The 19,597-nt window shown below is 42.0% G+C and overlaps 1 protein-coding gene across 8 annotated transcripts in view; it reads right to left on the bottom strand.

Annotated features, from left to right (window-relative positions):
• Nucleotides 1–19,597, bottom strand: part of LOC126262725 (alpha-N-acetylglucosaminidase) — a 367,572-nt gene that overhangs the window by 293,544 nt on the left and 54,431 nt on the right. For all 8 annotated transcript variants that reach the window (XM_049959519.1, XM_049959518.1, XM_049959521.1 and 5 more), the window contains exon 5: nt 10,358–10,519. In XM_049959519.1, coding sequence (XP_049815476.1) covers nt 10,358–10,519 — 162 coding nt within the window. The remainder of the gene's footprint in view (nt 1–10,357; nt 10,520–19,597) is intronic.

Here is a 19,597-nt window from a genome sequence, read left to right as displayed (position 1 = left end):
TTCCCCTTCCCCACTCCCTCCAGACAACTGCTTTCATTCTACATGACAGCTACTTTCCGGTCCGAGTTGCCGGAGATCACGGTTATGTGTCCCTGAGGGACTTCTTGTGCTACTGAATGTGTGCGTGTTTACTTTTCTAACGAAGGCTTTTGCTGAAAGCTTATGAGTAAGTCAGAAATGAAAGGCACTAATCTGCTTTTGTTCTACAATTTTACTTTTTCGTGTTAACAGGTTTTCAGCTTACAAGGCCATCTTCAGATATTTATGTGTAAGTGTCTTTTCATTGTGTCTCACTCCAATTTAACGCATCACCTTTATGGAAAATAGCAATTTATCTTTCCCTTATATTGTTGATTTTCCAGCTTGGAGTTTCCATTGTTTGATTTTTAATAGATGACTTGGAGTTTTGATGTGGGTGTATACAAAATAATAAACTGTAATACTTTATTAAGTTACCAGTGTGATATATTGTTTCATTGTGGCACAATGTATTAGATTTGCAAACAATGGTCAGTCTCCAAAACAATGTGCTTTCCTTAAGTTGTAACTTACATTATAGCCTTCTTCTAACATCTGGCAAGGATCCATGTAAGTATACCGTAATGTAGTAACTGTACACATATACAAAAATTACATGACAACACACATCCCACGTACATATGTTTTAAGGTGAATACATATTTTATTCTATTACATTCTATACACATATGTGAGACACACCCAGGTACACAACCCACTGCTGACAAAAACAGGACTATTTTTTTTTTCTTTTATTAAAAAAAAACCAAGACATTGCAGTTTCTAGCACACATGCAACTGGCACCACAACAATAGTTAAACTGCACTATAAACTTAAACTACTACCTAACCAACTCTACTGTAGTGCTGCCACAATTTTTTGAATATTCTATGGAAAAACAGCAGTGCAGCATTGCAGAAGCCATAGGCATCTGATGAGCAGAGGATGGCAACATATTGCTTACAGCAACAGAGCTGTTTACGCATTGCACCATGAACTTGTCAGCATAACAGAAAGCAAGGATCTTACAGAAAGGACCAAGCAGTTTCACCAGAGCAGGCCATGGAGATGTTGTCAGGAATACAACAAAAAGTGGCACTTAGGCACAACAAATGAGCCACTATCTCATATAAATAGCTGTGACATTCTAGCACAGATACTGATAGCCTGGCACACTGACTGCCACAAGCGGGACATGCCCAGCATGGCTGCGCCAGGGGTCAACAAGCAGCACCACGAGCCTGACCAGCTGCTACCATGGCACATCTACCGGAATCGAGCCCTCCCACTACTTGATGTTGCTCCACTAGTTGGCCACTTCAGGTTCAACCCAGCAGCAGTTAAACTCCTGCTCACCCTTCTACGCTGGTGTGGCAATCTTGTGCCACCATTTGTAGGGGCAGGACTTCCTATCAGGAAGGGTGTTCCAGCCATCACCTGCACTGCTGACAACACTTGTGCAGGCTCCGGCATGCCTAATTGGGATGCATGTCGCTACTAGGCTGCATACTTCAGCATTCCAAGGTGCACTTGACAGGACCTGCTGACTGGTTGAGAGTCAAAACAGCGTCACAGGTGTCTACTTTGTCACATGCCACGAGGGACATGGTCACCATACCATGGCATATGAGTGTAGTTGCACAAGTTGCAATGAAGTAATTGACCCGATGTGTTTTAACAAGCTGCCGCAGGCCTGTGTCCTCACCTCAACCACCTACTGCCAACCATCCTGCGCAGAAGTGACCTGTCAACCCTGAGTCAACTTCATTACTTAACACATTAAGCCCACGTCCTTGAAGAAATTTATTTATGGTAGGAAATCCACATATAATTAAAAATTATGGCAAAGGTTTAAGTCAGAAAAACAATGTTCACTGGGTGTACTGAACTAGATGAGACATTCAACAAATAAATTGTTTTTGTACAAAAAATCATTTAATAAAAGTTTCTGACTTTTCAATCACCTATCATCCATATTTCAGTATCTATTCTGAATGCAGAGTAGATGTTTGATCACCATGTATAGTGTTTCAAAACAGTGAACTGATATTAAAATGTTCTTTAAAAGGTAGAAACACCTAATCACATTACTTACAAGAGTAATATTCAAAAACTTAAGTACAAAGGTACAATCAGCACCATGCATAATATTGAATCATTTCACCCATTGTGGTTTACAAATAGTAACATACATTTTTTAAAAAAACAATCAGCTCCAATTAGGAAAATTAATCATTGTTTAATAGGCATAATTTACAGCTTGAACATTTTACAGATTTTCCTGCTGTTGTGCACTCATATTTGTCGTATTTTAGATATTCTTGACAATCCTCAGTGATATGTTTGATCACGGAAAATGAATTCTTGATGCAATACATCATTTCGTAAGTGATTTGTATGAGCACTCTCCTTTTTGTCAATTTCTTTGCATTCCAACTGGGATCTACTGAAGGCCACAAAACATAGTCATCAGTCATTGATTTGTCTTCTGTTCACAAGTATAAGTATTTGTTAGCTGATAGCATGTCCAAAATATTCCTGTAGTTCTATTGTAATCTAAAATCACTTCTGGCTTACTGTCATCTCTATTGCTGATTTGGTCACTATGCACAAAAGTATGAATTTTTTTTTTTTAGGTGTAACTCAATACAACAGTGTTACTTGTGAAGTAAAATAAACAATAAACTTCACAGTTGGTTATTGCTGCAGAAGTTCTGGTTTAGCTTACTGTGTGGTTCTTGATAGTCTCATTTTCCTTTTTAGTAGCTGCTGTCCCAAAGTGTAAGACGCATAAAAGTTGTTGCAAGCTGCACTCTGATCTCTTACTTCGCTCATGAAATCAAGAACAACTCTCATACCTCTTTTTTTCTGGTCATGTTCCAGTTGCTTTGCTGGCATAAATTTGTGTTTTCAGTACGTATGAAACTTTACTGTAGCAATTGTTCATTTTTATCCCACATTTTACCGGTTTACTTGAAATTCATTGTCTAACTAGGCACTGACGTCATTTGTGCAATGACAGTCATGTTTGCTCCAGGAATATATTATTTGGAACTAAGCACTTTTCTCAAATAATAAAGCTTGAGTGATTTTGTCAGTACATCACCTTTGTAATTGAATGAACTGTAGCAGTGTTTGAAGCCAAGGACAGAGCATCAGGAACCAAGCCACCATCACCACCAGCTGCTGGGGACAGTGACCTGCCAAAGTTGCAACCCTTTGCCGTGCACCTGCTTCCGCATCAACTTCCTTACATGGGACAGTGCCCAGTGACCAGCCTCTGGGAGGCCACTTCGGTTTGACCAACTTCTGCACAATAACAGCCCCTTTTGTCATTGCCTCTGTTCCAGAACATTTCTGTATGACACACAAGCACAGGTACTTCTGCAAAGTCAGCCGGGTCAGTTGCATTTAAACCCTTTCCAGGCCAGCCATCATTGTCAAACAGGTCGGCAGCAATGTGATAAGCAGTCTGTGCTGGTCAACACTGTACTGATAATACTCCTGTCACTACCATCGCTACGCCTCAAATCTCTGTCCTCAGCCTGATCACCCAGGCACTTGGGCACCTCAGCTCTTTGCCACCCCACAGGACTACAACAGTGGGGATCCAGCCATCCCAGCATCTCCCAAGGTTCAAATGGGGAACCCTTTCACCCTGTGTCACTGGGATGAGATGCAGTCTGCTATACTCACAGCCATAGCAACCGACACCAGGCCATCAACTACAAGCCCGGCAACATGAGACTTCCCTCGACACACCAGACGCCACAGTGGCGCTTCGTCGCATTTACAGACAGACAATACCTCCCCAGTATTTCCTGTCCATCTCTCTTAAGTAAATAGACAAATAACATCATTGAGCTCATGTTTATACAACAAAGATAATTTCACTTTATTATGTGAGAACATATTTGCAGTTGTTAAGTGAGGTATTACATAAAATAGCTTAACAGAGGGAGCTGTGAACCAGCTACCACACTGAAGAGCCTGCCCCAAGTGTAACATGGGGTCAACATGGATTTGACAACGTCAATTTTATTGTCCCCACTATCAATGGCTGGAATACTTTTCATGGCATGAGGGGTATCAAATGTATCACCCCAACTTCAGTTCTCCCAAAATGTGAAGACACCCAGAGGCTTAAACTGTCTCCCTTTGCAACAGAAGTAGGTCACATAGGTGTTATGGAACTTCAGACAAGCAATGCATACAGTGGATTATTGTTCTAGACTTGAACACGAGGCAGCCCCTTCCTTCACAAATATTCACACCCACCTTGCAAGACACAATGTGGATGTGTGGTAAGTGGCTCCACTCAGTGCAGCCCTCTCTACAAGTGCCAGCAATTCTTGAATGGAAGAGATTTATGCAGTCTACCACTAATACATTTAATGATGAGAAAAGTGCAGCAACTTTCTGGTCATTCACTACTTCACCACCAAATCCTACAACTCAGCTACATAGCTTTACAGTAAGCTGTCAACAACAGACACCACAAGATGTGATGTTTTCCAATCCAATCCCTTTCCCAACAATGCTGCACGTCACTGGCAACATGGCAAAATACAAGTTAAGCATTTCCCAGCCATTGTTTATAGGGACATATTTTACATAAAAGCTTACTTGCCATTGCAAATAAGTACTCAATAAACTGATAATACCTCCACTACACAAAGATGAGCACAATGATGTTATTGTGTCTACTCACATAAGAGAACAGGAAAAGAAATGCTGGAAAGGTATAGTCTGTATCTAAACTGAAAAGCAAGCTGTGCTCATAGTGTGGGAAGACTTCTTTCCCAGACAAACAATACTACTGATGTACAGGATGCCCCCTCCATCAATGTAGAACATTTTGCAGAGATTTATAAACAACATGTCCATACGATTTTTTTGCGTTGGTATTATTAGTAAGTCATATACGTATTCCATTTGTTGTTAGTGCAGTTCATGGGAAATAAATGCTCCCATGGATATCTGCACTGTGTGCCATCAGTGATTTAGAAGGCAAGCCGTAGAAGGGTTGGTTTCCTCTCCAGCCTGTCACATTGCCTGAGCACGAGTTATCCCTTAATACAGCTCTACTGTAGTTAGATTGGTACATACATTTAATTTTTATACTTAACCTGCTTCATTTAACAACAAACATTAATTTTGTCACTAAGACACTATTTTTCCATCCCCTGCAACATGGAAACTGTAACTCCTAGAGAAAAAACTGAAGAGGATCTCTTTTTTGTAGCAAATTTAATGTAGTTAATTTGGTATTAGAAAAACATTTTTGCTGGAATCTGTGGTTACCAAGTTAATCAAGGAAAACGTAGAAACATAATCTTGGAAAGCCCCCCCCCCCCCATCCTTCCACCAACACTCATACCCCTCTCTCATGTTTTTAAGTATACTGATAATGGCACTTCGCCGGCTGCTAGTGGCCGAGCGGTTCTAGGCGCTTCAGTCTGAAACCGCGCGACCGCTACGGTCGCAGGTTCGAATCCTGCCTCGGGCATGGATGCGTGTGATATCCTTAAGTTAGTTAGGTTTAAGTGGTTCTAAGTTCTAGGGGACTGATGACCTGAGATGTTAAGTCCCATAGTGCTCAGTGCAGTGTCATTTTTGATAATGGCACTTCCTCCTTCCACTGTACAAAAATTTGCAACTACACAAATTAGGTTACTGTAGGTTGAGACTGGGATAATTTTGGGAGCAGAAATGTATTCTAAGGATAACTCCCATCTCTGCAGTTCAGAAACGCTGGCCATGGGGAGGGCAGGATATAGATGGCCCAGGTTGTCAAGCAGCCACTGAAATTAAGCATGTTATGCTCAGCTGCATGTTATGCCACAGGTGGTCTACTTTGCTCTTGGTCACAGTTTGGCAGTCACTGTCCATCCTGGTGGGCAGCTGGTTGGTAGTCATACCGATATAAACTGCTGTGCAATAACTGCAGCAGTGCTGGTATGTGATACGGCTGCTTTCACAGGTGGCCCAGCCTGTGTTGGTATAGGATAAACCTGTGACAGGACTGGGATAGGAAGTGCTGAGTGGGTGGATTGTGCAGGTCTTGCTCCTGCATCTTCCACAGGGGTGGCAAGGGGTTGGGATTGGGAGTGGAATAGGGATGGACTAAGATATTGTGGAAGTTTGTTGAGGGATGGAACACCACTTTTGGTGGGGTGGGAAGGATCTCCGGCAGGATGTCCCTTATTTCAGAGCATGATGATTTGTAATCAAAGCACTGCAAAGGATGTAGTTTAGGAGTGATGAAGGAGGCACTCCTTTGTAGTTGGCTCTTGGGGGTGGTGGGAGAATTAGGGATGTTAGGGGAAATGGCTGGGATACCTGTTTGTGGAATAGGTCTGGAGGATAGTGCCTGTCTGCGAAGGCCTTGGTGAGACCTTCAGTAAACTTAGTAAAGAAGTTCTTGTAACTGCAGACACACCGTTGCCAGATGGCCAAGCTGTATGGAAGGGACTTTTTGGTGAGGAAAGGATGACAGTTGTCAAAATGGGGGGTTTAGTGTGAATGGAGCTATAGATGGAGCAATCAGAGAGGAGGGGGTCAACATCCAGGAAGGTGGCACTCGGGGTTGAGGAGCAGGTAAAGCAGATAGAAGAGAAGGTGTTGAGGTAGCAAAGGAGTGATGATAGCATCTCTTGGTACAGAGTGCAGACCATGAAGGTGTCAACAATAAACCTGAACCAGACTAGGGGTCTAACATTTTGGGAGGGTACAAAGGTCTCCTCTAGATGGTCAATAAACCAGTTGGCATAGCAGAGTGTCACTTTGGTGCTCATGGCTGTGCTGAGGATTTGTCTGTATATCCTCCCTTCAAATGAGAAGCAGACATAGCAATGAAGGAAGGAAGATTGAGCTTAACATCCGATCGACATCAAAGTCATAAGAGATGGAGAACAAGCTCGGATTGTGTCAAGGATGGGGAAGGAAATAGGTCATTCCCTTTCAAAAGAACAATCCCAGCATTTGCAAGGATCGATTTAGGAAATCACAGAAAATCTAAATCTGGATGGCCAAATGCAGGTTTGAACTGTCATCCCCCTGAGTGCAAGTCCAGTGTGCTAACAGTTGTGCCACTTCACTCAATGAGGTGTAGTTGTGAGTTAGGATAAAGTTAGTATCGTGTATAAGGAAAGAAGTGATGGGTTTGGAGTTTGAAAGACATTTGGACAGGTAGTGTTCAGTAGCAGCAAGATAATGGGTGTGAGGAATGTTGGTGTAAAGGGGAGAGAAGACCACTGTCTGGTGGAATGTGCAGGGACTAGATGGAGGCATGGGAAGAGTGTCAACACACGCAGTGTCTGGAGGCTGTGGGGCAGGTGTCGGGGGAAGGGGGGGGGGGGGTAACAGGCAGTGGAAAAAGAGAGGAGCAGGGAAGGGGAATAACAAGCAGGTGTGTTGGCAGAGGGTGACACACAAAGAGGGCAAGAGGGTGTGAATCCAGAGGAGGCATTACGGCAGAGGGAGTGGAAACTGTCGGGTGGTTGGTGTGGGGACAGCAGGTTAATGTAGTTTGAGGCCGGGATAATTTCGGGAGCGAAGAATGTGCTGTAAGGAAAACTCCCATCCCTGTAGTTCAGAAAAGCTGGTGGTGGAGGGAGGATCCAGATAGCTCAGTTTGTGAAGAAGCCATTGAAATGAAGTATGTTATGTTCAGATGCACCTAGTGCAACCGGGTGGTCTGTTTTGCTCTTGGCCACTGTTTGGCTGTAGCTGTTAATCCTGGTGGACAGCTGGTTGGTAGTCATACCAATATAAAAAGCTGTGCAATGATTGCAGCAGAGCTGGTATGTGACATGGCTGCTTTCACAGGTGCCCCAGCCTCTGACCAGGTAGGCTGAGCCTGTGATAGGAATGGAATAAGAAGTGCTGGGCCTTCCACAGGTATATGATCCCTGTGGCAAGGGGTTGGGATTGGGAGTGGCGTACGGATGGACTAGGATTTTATGTTGTGGAAGTTGAGTGGGCGATGGAATAACACTTTAGGAGGGGTGGGAAGGATCTCAGGTAGGATGTCCCACATTTCACAGCACAACAACATGTATCAAAGCCCTGATCAAGGATGTTGTCCTATTATTCCAGTCAGGGGTGGTACTGGGTGACGAAGGAGGCACTCCTTTGTAGCTGGTTCTTTGGGGTGGTGGCAGGATTTGGGGTGTGTGGGAGAAATGGCACGGGAGAACTGTTTGTAGACTAGGTCTTGGGGGGGGGGGGGGGGGGGGGTAGTGCCTGTCCGCGAAGGCCTTAGTGAGACCTTCAGCATACTTCACTGCAGATTTGCCAGGCTGTATGGGAGGGAATTTTTTTGGTGTGGAAGGGATGGCAGCTGTCAAAATGCAAGTACTGTTGTTGGTTGATGGGTTTTATGTGGACAGAGGTGTGGATGGAGCCATCAGAGAGGAGGATGTCAATATCTAGGAAGGTGGCATGCTGTGTAGAGGGGGAGCACGTGAAGCAGATGGGAGAGATGATGCTGAGGTTGCAAAGGAGTAAGGATAGTGTTTCTTGGTCCTGAGTCCAGATCATGAAGATATCACCAATGAACCTGAACCAAACTAAGGGTTTGGTGTTTTGGGAGGGTAGGAAGGTCTCCTCTAGATGACCCATAGAAAGGTTACCACAGGAGGGTGCCATTCGGGTGGTCATGGCTGTGCCAAGAATTTGTTTGTATCCTTCCCTCGGAATGCGAAGTAGCTGTAAGTTAGAATAAAGTTAGTATGGTGTACAAGGAATAGGGTGGTGGGTTTGGAGTCTGATGGACATTGGGAAAGGTAGTGCTTACTGATGACAAGAGGTATTTTGGTGTATGGGAAGTGGTGTCAGCAGTGACTAGTAGGGTTCCAGGAGATAGAGGAGTGGTGATATCAGGTGGAGAGTTGGTGAGGAAAGTGGTTGGTAACTTTGAAGTTAGAGGCTAGATTACTGCCAGTTGGTTGGAAGTGGTGGTCAATGACTGCCGAAATTCTTTCAATGGAGGCACAACAACCAGCTACAGTGGGGCATCCAGGATTGTTGGGTTTGTAGAGTTTGGGGAGCATATAGAAAGTGGGCGTGCAGGGTGTTGTCAGAGTGAGGTGGGAAATGGATTCTGGGGAGAGGCTCTGGGAAGAGCATAAGGCTTTAAGCGGGGACTGGTGGTCATGCTGCACTTCAGGAATGGGATCATTCTGTCAGAGTTTATAGGTGGAGGAGTCAGATAAATGGCAAAGGCCTTTCACCAGGTAGTCACTGTGTTTCATGACAACAATGGTGGAACCATTGTCTGAAGGTAGGATGATTAGGTCAGGATTTTTTGAGGTTGTGTATGGCTGTTCTCTCTTCTGCTGGAAGGTTGGTGTTCTTATGAAGGGATCTGGGAAAGGATGGTGAGGTCAAGTTGGAGGTAAGGAATTCCTGGAAGGAGGCCAGGTGAAGGTTATGTGGGAGGGCGAGAGGATCACGGTTAGATGGTGGTATAAACTGGGAGAGGCAGGGTTAACTGTTGGGATTAGGTTGGCTTTCGCTGGAGAGACTGGTGGCAAGGAAGTGTTTCCATTGCAGGGATCAGGAGCAGGAGAGTAGGTCTTTGACAAGTTCAGCACGGTTAAATTTGGGTGCAGGGCTTAAGGTGAGACCTCTGGATAGGACTGAAATTTTTGTGGTGCTAAGGACTTTGGTGGAAAGGTAAACAACAGTGTCCTGAATACAAAAAAAAAGAAAATAACAAAGGAATAAAAGATAAAAAATAGGAAACAAAAAAGAAGAGCAAACTTTTTATATGAAACATTTGACAATGATTGTTTTTCAGGCATGAGCATTGTAATACATATGATTTTATTGGAGAAAAAAAACTTAATTCAAAGTACTGTCTCGAGAAACTTAATTTTCACTTAAAATGAGCAGGAAAAATGCTACATAAAATGAGTAGCTCGGAGCCCTTGAACCACAGAGTAAATGGAAAAGAAGAAAAGCCTTGTTTTATTTTAAGTTGTCATTGTTAACATTAAAATTATCAACTGAAAAGGATTCATGGGATCAAAGAATATTAGTTTCCACGATTCAAACTGTTTGTAACAATTCCTTGTATAAGTCACACACACATAAATACAAAAATAAAAATAAATATTCAATGCTACTGCTGTTGATAACACAAATTTTAAAATTCCATTGACCAAAACAAATTAGACCACAAACAGAAATTCAATTTTAAATCACAATACATTATGTCAAAATTAGATTAACACAATGTACAAAACATATATGAAAGTTGTAATATGCGTTCACTTGATTAAAAATACCTAAACAACAAGGGTTAAATAAATTATAATATTCAGTTCTCACCGTTCAAAAGCTCTGGGAACATGTCCTGCAAATGCTGGTAAGACAGGAATAATTCCCAGTTCTCGCATGCGGTCCAGAATCCTGCGCTGAAGAACTGCTTGCTGATTGTGCCACGTGTCCGACAAAGGACCTGCCCAGCCGCGCATGTTCCCCATACGATTCCTACATTGGGATTATATCAGTCCAGATACATATTCAAATGACTCATATAACTATGTGATTGAAATGATGAGTAAAAAAGTTAAGGTTACAGACAAGAAGATGGTTTCATGAAGAGACATTAAGAAAGAATTTATTACAGTCAAAAATAGATGATGGAATAATGACAATATTATGAAAAGGATAGACTGCTGCTCACTATATAAAAGACTTTAGCATTCATAATATTGTCAGCATTTATTAAAAGATTAATAGCAGAGAGAAAGTATGACATATGAAGAAACTGGAATATTTGTCTGAAAATGAAAAGTTACTTTAAAACTAACATCAATTTCCTTCTGCACAATCAGTGTATATCTGGAAACAATTTAATTCAAGGTACAATAATGTGCGTTTAAATTAACAAGCTTTCTTTCTTATTTGTATGCACTGAGATGGAACAGGCAAAAAGTGAAGGGGAGGAGAGAAAGCAGGAGCAGCTAAAACAGACTCGAAACCAACAGATTCAATTTCTTCGCACATGATTAATTGTGCTCCAACTGTTATTATCAAAATGTAATGTTAAATATGAAGTTCAAATCAGTCATTGACCCAATCCGAAGTTGCCCTGCCACACATTACTACATACTATTAGTGTGCATCTAACAGAATGAATCACTACATATAGTATACTTGAGTCATGACAAAATAAATGACATTTAACAATTACAGTACATAAGGCGGGCCCACTGTTCTTGTACAATGTGAAGTTGATGATGCATACAACAGATGATTAAAAATGTGAAAAACAAACACTTAAAAGTATAGGAAATCACCAGCAATGAAGTTAACTGCGAAAACTCTATATCAAATTTAACTTATCTGAGGTCACTCAAGTTAGTAAATGCATCCAAGATTTTGCGTAATGTTTCCCTGAAAACACATATTACAACTTGTACTAATATATGTAATTTATGTGCAACTATATGTCTATTTCTAAAGATACAACATCTCTGATGGCTTCCATATCCAAACAGCCACCCATTACATCAATGAAAATGTTGTGAAACTTCATATACTATCCTACAGACTGTCCAATACAGGAAAAATAGCTCATCATCTCCTACTAAATACAACCAAAAAGTGAAAAACAATAAATTAAAACTGAAAACTTCACTATTATCATATCACATTACACTGGCACTGTGAGGAAGGTTCAATGACAATCTGCTTACACAGCCTATGGAGGATGATTTTGCCTACGAGTATTTTGAAGAGTCCATCTACTTATCACTCAAACTTAACAGGCTCTCCAACAGGACAGAAAAGGAGACAGACACAGAAATGCCAACCGCTAACATCGCTCCAGCTCTGCAGTAGAATGTTCATGTCTTGGACATATGTGGAAGACTGGAGACATAGGGTAAAGCTTTATGCCTCAGATAGTTTTAAGGATTGTACTACCTGCGTGCCCAGCCACTAATAAAGTGTTATTTCAGTGGGGTGAATGCTATGAGTAGCAGTGACATCTCTGTAAGTGATGGTTACCACACCTCATCTCACAAACAATTTGCCAGCAGCTGCACCTCCAGTGTACATATCAAATGGGGCTATAATACAATTCCTTTACTTGCCCACAGTGACACACTGGACATGGTGTTCTTTGAAATTTTATCACACAGCTCCCCCCCCCCCCCCTGCTCCCGCACCATTTATCAGCTGTGGAGGCTTTACCACACACAATTTGCAGAAGAGTTTCACCAACAGAAGCTCTGGATTAATACTGTTGGACACCTCATAGAAAGAAAAAGTGTCATGTCTCCAAAGATATGCTCTTCTGTCCTCATAGATACTAATTAGTGAGAGGTGATCAATGGTCTACACTCCAGTGGTCACTTTCCAGTCTGGGTACACTTGATGGATCAAGCAGTGCCAAAGAGAAAGTTACAGAGGTGGATGGTCAGCAAACTTAACTGGACACTGCACAGCAAAAGTTTCAGTGTCCTCACAATGTGGATGAATATGACCCAATCAGCTGCTAACACTCCATCATCAGGCCACCTATTAAGACTGCATGAGCCCTTCTGGACTGACAAGTGTCACTCTGCTATGTTTAAAATGCAGGGTGTATACGCGGACAAGGAAAAAAAATTCCCGGATTTCTCCCGGACTTCCCGGATAAAAATACACTTTCTCCCGGATGAAAACATACTTTTTCCCTGTTAACTGACAGTATATTTTCTCTCAGAACAGTATAACTTATCAGTACTTTGAATGGTTATACACGGGCATAGAACTTCCCGGCACTTTAGAAAACTAAACACAGGGAAAACAACACATTTTGGAAAGATCTTTGATGAGCAGCAACATATACGTTGCATATTTTCGTATTACGAAAGTATAAATTCGAATTCCACCAAACACCGCATGTTACTTTCCGAAGCATTGAAATCGAGATTGTGATGCGCTTTTGTAAGCCAGGCATAGCTCATGTCAAGTGATCTCGCCAACCGATGACAGCAGGTATTCAGAGCTGAGGACACGTAATGTAGTCAGCCAATAGCAACCAATAGCAACACGAATACACAAACAGAAAATGCTAATGGTTTAAATTAATATACATAGTATGGCTACACAAAAAGCAAAGCGTTCACATATAATATTGGTCTATACGATTAATACGCTGCAAGAGAAGCTAAGCTTGCACATATAATGTTGGTCTTTTATGCGCGTATTACAATGTAAGAGATATCACACAAATGTGCCAGTCAAATATTTAATAACGACATAAATGTCTGATCTTCTGAGCTCGAAATTCATCTAAATGGCTCGTCATCAAAGAGTTGATTTTTAAATGAGTCATATGCTCTGTGATTTAAGAAATTCAAATGCTCTGTGATTTAAGAAATTCATCGTACATTCTCACACGTAGTTCAACTTGGGTAAAATAAATTTACTTTGATAGCAACGCTTTTCAAACCACCATTCATATTTTCCTGTGACCTATTAGAAATAGGTTCGTTTCTGCAGTTGCCAGAGAGTGCCAGATGACAGGCGTCACCACGCTTGCACAGCTACGATGTCGTAGGGAGCCCGTATTTTTGTACGTGTAAAACATTAAAAGATCTTATATTGTGTCATAAAAGAAACAAGACATCAGAGGATACTCCAAGCGCATCAGAATGTCGTGACCCATACCAAAATGTGCACATTTAAAGTGCACATTTGTATGTCCAGAATCCCAGTGAAGTAGGCCATGACCTGATATTAAGCTTTTCAATGTAGTTTTCGGGATTTAAATTTTCTTGTAGTTCCAGTACTATGTTATCTCATGTTTGGTTCTTTATTATGGCATAATGAAGGTGGCAAGGGTAAAATACAGGGAGCGAAAGGCTATTTACAATTTGTACGGAAAGCAGATGGCAGTTATAAGAGTCAAGGGACATGAAAGGGAAGCAGTAGTTGGGAAGGGTGTAAGACAGGGTTGTAACCTCTCCCCAATGCTATTCAATCTGTATACTGAGAAAGCAGTAAAGGAAACAAAAGAAAAATATGGAGTAGGTGTTAAAATCCATGGAGAAGAAATAAAAACTTTGAGGTTCGCCGATGACATTGTAATTCTGTCAGAGACAGCAAAGGACTTGGAGGAGCAGTTGAATGGCATGGACAGTGTCTTGAAAGGAGGATATAAGATGAACATCAACAAAAGCAAAACGAGAATGATGGAATGTAGTCGAATTAAGTTGGGTAATGCTGAGGGAATTAGATTAGGAAATGAGACATTTAAAGTAGTAAAGGAGTTTTTCTATTTGGGGGGCAACATAACTTATGGTGGTCAAAGTAGAGAGGAAATAAAATGTAGACTGGCAATGGAAAGGAAAGCGTTTCTGAAGAAGAAAAATTTGTTAACATCAAGTATAGACTTAAGTGTCAGGAAGTCGTTTCTGAAAGTATTTGTATTGAGTGTAGCCATGTATGCAAGTGAAACATGGACAATAAATAGTTTGGACAAGAAGAGAATAGAAAGATTAGATGGGTAGATCACATAACTAATGAGGAGGTATCGAATAGAATTGGGGAGAAGAGGAGTTTGTGGCACAACTTGACTACATGAAGGGATCGGTTGGTAGGACATGTTCTGAGGCATCAAGGGATCACCAATTTAGTGTTGGAGGGCAGTGTGGAGGGTAAAAATCATAGAGGGAGACCAAGAGATGAATACACTAAGCAGATTCAGAAGGATGTAAGCTGCAGTAGGTACTGGGAGATGAAGAAGCTTGCACAGGATAGAGTAGCATGGAGAGCTGCATCAAACCAGTCTCTGGACTGAAGACCACAACAACAACAGGCATTGTTACGTGTTCGTACAACGAGTTTTCCGTGTTACTTCCAGAATAGAACGTAAAGCGGCTGCTAGCTGGGGACTGTACAACTGGCCCTTACTAGTATAGCGATCTGGCCAAAAATTTTCTGTCAAAATTTCATTGTCTTGGACACACCGAGAAGATAATACGTAATCGCCAGCAGCATTGGCTGAGCAGTTCTAGGCGCTTTAGTCTGGAACCGAGTGACCGCTGCGGTTGCAGGTTCGAATCCTGCCTCGGGCATGGACGTGACTTTTTTAGGTTAGTTAGGTTTAAGTAGTTCTTAGTTCTTGGGGACTGATGACGTCAGATGTTAAGTCCCATAGTGCTCAGAGCCATTTTATACGTAATCTTTCTTACCTGTTATTCGTTTATTTCCACTCCGGTAGTCTGAATGTATGGATTTCGCTAGTAATTATAACAATGCTCATCATTCACAAACCCAATCAACCACACAAACAGACAGCGGTTGGCATTAACCCGTTCGTCTTACTCTGCTCACCTTGTATAGCCCATTTTTTCTGTAGGAAAGTTTGTTTCTACATGTGACGAGGATTCCCCAGACAGTGACATCATGTACACTATGCACGCATTCACAAATCAACTTATGATTCACTCAGAAATCAACTTAGAGTGTGTTTCCAAGCCATATGAATAATCGATAGACTAACGTGCGCTGGGTGCTGGGCGCTTTGTGAAACAAGGTTTTTTTCCCCTCAAGAATATGAATTTGCCCCCCCCCCCTCCCCGCCCAGATCTGGGGCTGCTGCGCACATGAATCTGGCGGCTTGGGCGCTCCAGTAAAATTTTTCCCAGTAGCATCTAGCTGCTTGCTGCGACTGCTTACACAGCCAACAGCTACATTTCTGTAACCAGAAGTGGGAGAAGCTACTAATCAACTGTGCATACGCCTGATCCCGCTCGTAACTGCTAAAACAAATCTAATGTAAACAGTTGTAACATCATGCTCATCGGAGACAATTTGTTGTTACGCAGCATTGCACAGTCTTCCTAAAGCCTTTGACATATTTTGCTGTAGGCAGACAGTTGTATGAGCACTGTGTTTTGTTGTATAGGGCGCATTTCCTTTGCAGTTTAAGTTTTATTTTCGTTTTTCTCTCGTTCACGTTTTTTGCTGCAGTATTACTCTGCAGTTGTGGGATACAGTAATATCCTCTGTTAGAGTATCGGTTCTTACCAGTCAAAGTTACAAAAATTTAACTGAAAACAAAAACAATGAAAAATTCCCAGAATTCTAAAAAATTCCTGGGTTTTTCCCGGTTTTCTTCCGGATGAAAAAATTCCCAGGTTTTTCCCGGATCTCCCAGTTGTCCCCGGTCATATACACGCTGAAAATGCCAACCAACTACAAATAAATTTATAGCCTTTTGGGTAGCAAAAGGTCATAGACTTATTTAGTAGAGCATGTGAGAGTTTCTGGATTAATGTAAGTACTTTTCTATCCTGTGTGGCATGGGTAAAACTTTCATTGCTTGCTTTGGTGGGTACACCAAACTACAAGGAACAGAATACATGTTCCTGTAAGTCCGCAATAGACTGAGTTCATTAAGTGAAACAAGCACTAATAAACCTGGGACGTAGTGAAGTTGGCGTATCAATACAACAGTTCCAAATCGGTAACCACTTGAAAACGGAAACAAACTAAGTCATCTTGGCTGTGCAATGGCACAATACAAATAGCTGAAACGTTCAGCAAGGAATGAGCTGCACTGCGATCCCAGACCATATGCTCAGAAGCAGTCACCACCGGGTGGCACCACGTGAAGCAGATTCCTCGGCAGTGGCTGCTCTTACGACAGTGGCCCACAGCTGCCTCTTGCAGCCTCAATACCTCTGACATGTCCATGTCTGCACTAAGCGGGAACCTGAATCATTGTTGGATACAAAATCTACCACTACATCTATTAAAGTATGTGATATTATTACAATCATTTGTACTGAAAGGAAAATTCTCTTGAAAAAACTATAAAAAATAAAGAAAGAATAGTCTGTCAGTAATTAGCTTTAGGGGGAAAGTTCTTAGTACTGCTGATAAGACACATAAAAGCACTAAAGAGTATCCTAGTTTTCAGGATTGTTAGTTCTTTCCTCAGAAAGGAAATTCAGATAGGCTGGTTAAGATTAAGAACTAGGGCCAAATCATTTAAGAACTCAGGATGAGAGGGACCCACGCATTGTGATGATAAGATGAGGCAAAGATGGATTAAAAGGAAGAGAAAAAAGGAGAGACACAAATAGTGAAATTAGGAAAAGGCGACGGGAAAATATATATATATAATAGAGGGAAACATTCCATGTGGGAAAAATATATCTAAAAACAAAGATGATGTGACTTACCAAATGAAAGTGCTGGCAGGTCGACAGACACACAACAAACACAAACATACACACAAAATTCCAGCTTTCGCAACAAACTGTTGCCTCATCAGGAAAGAGGGAAGGAGAGGGAAAGACGAAAGGATGTGGGTTTTAAGGGAGAGGGTAAGGAGTCATTCCAATCCCGGGAGTGGAAAGACTTACCTTAGGGGGAAAAAAGGACGGGTATACACTCGCACACATATCCATCCACACATATACAGACACAAGCAGACATATTTAAAGACAAAGAGTTTGGGCAGAGATGTCAGTCGAGGCAGAAGTGCAGAGGCAAAGATGTTGTTGAATGACAGGTGAGGTATGAGTGGCGGCAATATATATATATATATATTCCCTTGGATTTCTGTGGCACCTCCTTGCTCCAAATAAGCCCCCTAATGCATTTGTAGAACTGCCCTGCTTTTCTGCACCTTTCATTTATTTCCATATATATATATATCATCATCTTGGACAGTTTCCAGCCACTGGCTGGGTCTGTCGGGAACACAAGCCTCTCCATCGTGTTCTGTCTTTCCACCATTCCCCCTCTTCCACCTTCGTCCAGTTCTCTCCTCTTCTCATCACACATTCCTTCACTCCCTTCACCCATCTATCTCTTGGTCTTCCTCTGGGCCTCTTCCCCTCCAGTTACAGATCAAACATCCTCTTTGGAATTCTTCCCTCATCCATTCTCTTCATGTGTCCATACCACTGCAGTCTTGATTTTTCTATCCTGTCCTGTACTGGTTCCTCCTTTAGTCTTTCCCTCACATACACATTTCGCAATCTGTCTCGTCTTGTTACACCCAACCTGCTCCTCTGGAACTTCATTTCACTAGCCTGTATTCTACTTTTGTCGCTTTTGTGCATTACCCATGTCTCACTTCCGTATGCCAATATGGGGACAAAGTAGGTTCGGTATATAATTCCCTTGGATTTCTGTGGCACCTCCTTGCTCCAAATAAGCCCCCTAATGCATTTGTAGAACTGCCCTGCTTTTCTGCACCTTTCATTTATTTCCATTGCGTTTCCCCCCTTACTTTCAATCACACTTCCCAGGTACTTGAAGTTCTCTACCACTTGTAGTTTTTCCCCTCCACAAGTTATATCCACATTTGGCCTATTCTTCTTCCTTGTTGTGACAATTATTTCACTTTTCTTTGCAGAGAAATGCATTCCATATTGTGCTGCCGTTGCCTCCCATGCATCTAACTGCTCTTGCACCTCCTTCTCGCAATTTCCCCATAACATCAGGTCATCGGCAAAAAGCACTGCTTTCATTTTATTATCTCCAATTGCATCTGATACTTGCTGTAGGATTTCATCCATAACAATAATAAACAATAAAGGCGAAAGTGCACTTCCCTGTCGCAGCCCATTTTCCAGCTTGAACCATGCAGTACGTTCCCTCCCCACTTTCACACAACTCTCACTTCCCTCATACATTTTTCTGACTTTTCGTGTTATCTCTTCATCTATCCCTTTTGCGTTCAGCACATCCCAGAGCTTGTCCCTACAGATACTGTCATACGCCTTCTCAATATCTAAAAAGGCCATGATTAAGTCCTTCCCGTACTCATAGTGCCTTTCCTGCAGTTGCCTTACCGCAAATATGAGGTCCGTTGTTGATCTTCCCGGTCTGAAACCGTACTGCTCCTCTTGCAGTCTACTTTCAATACTGCTTCTTATTCTCTTCTCCAGGATCTTTTCATAGATTTTTCCACAGTGGCATAGCAGGGTGATTCCTCTGTAGTTCTCACATCTCCTTTTATCCCCTTTCTTGAAGATCGGGACTATAATTCCTTTCTTCCAATCCTCAGGAATTCTGTTCTCCTTCAACACCACCCTCAGCACTCTGTATAGCCACTGGGTTCCTACTTCTCCTGCTGCTAGTATCATATCCACTGTTACTTCGTCCCAACCTGGTGCCTTGCCCCCTTTCATCCTCTTTATGGCTTCTTCCACTTCCTTCCAAGTTAGATCATCAATTTCCCCACTATTATAATCGTCTGCTGCCTTAGGCTCTCCATCGCTGTTAGTTACCCGCTTGGCAGCATTCAACAGATCTTCAAAGTACTCCTTCCAAATCTTTTTGAGCTCATGCATTTCCTCCACAACTCTTCTATTATTATCCATGATCCTCAGGCGCTCGCTTCTGTCGTTCCTCTTATTTCTTACCATGGTGTAAAGTACTTTTTTGTTCCCTTCACTGTCCTCTTCTAACATTCTTGTCCATTTTTCCATCCACTTCTTCTTCTCCGCCCTTACTATGGTCTGTGCCGCTTTCTTGCTTTCCTTATATTTTACCCTAGCTTCCTCTGTTCGGGTCTGGAACCATTCTCTGAAGGCTTTGTTCTTTCGA

Source organism: Schistocerca nitens, chromosome 6, assembly GCF_023898315.1.
Source record: "Schistocerca nitens isolate TAMUIC-IGC-003100 chromosome 6, iqSchNite1.1, whole genome shotgun sequence".
Taxonomy (NCBI): domain Eukaryota; kingdom Metazoa; phylum Arthropoda; class Insecta; order Orthoptera; family Acrididae; genus Schistocerca; species Schistocerca nitens.
This window is presented reverse-complemented; position numbering and strand designations above follow the sequence as displayed.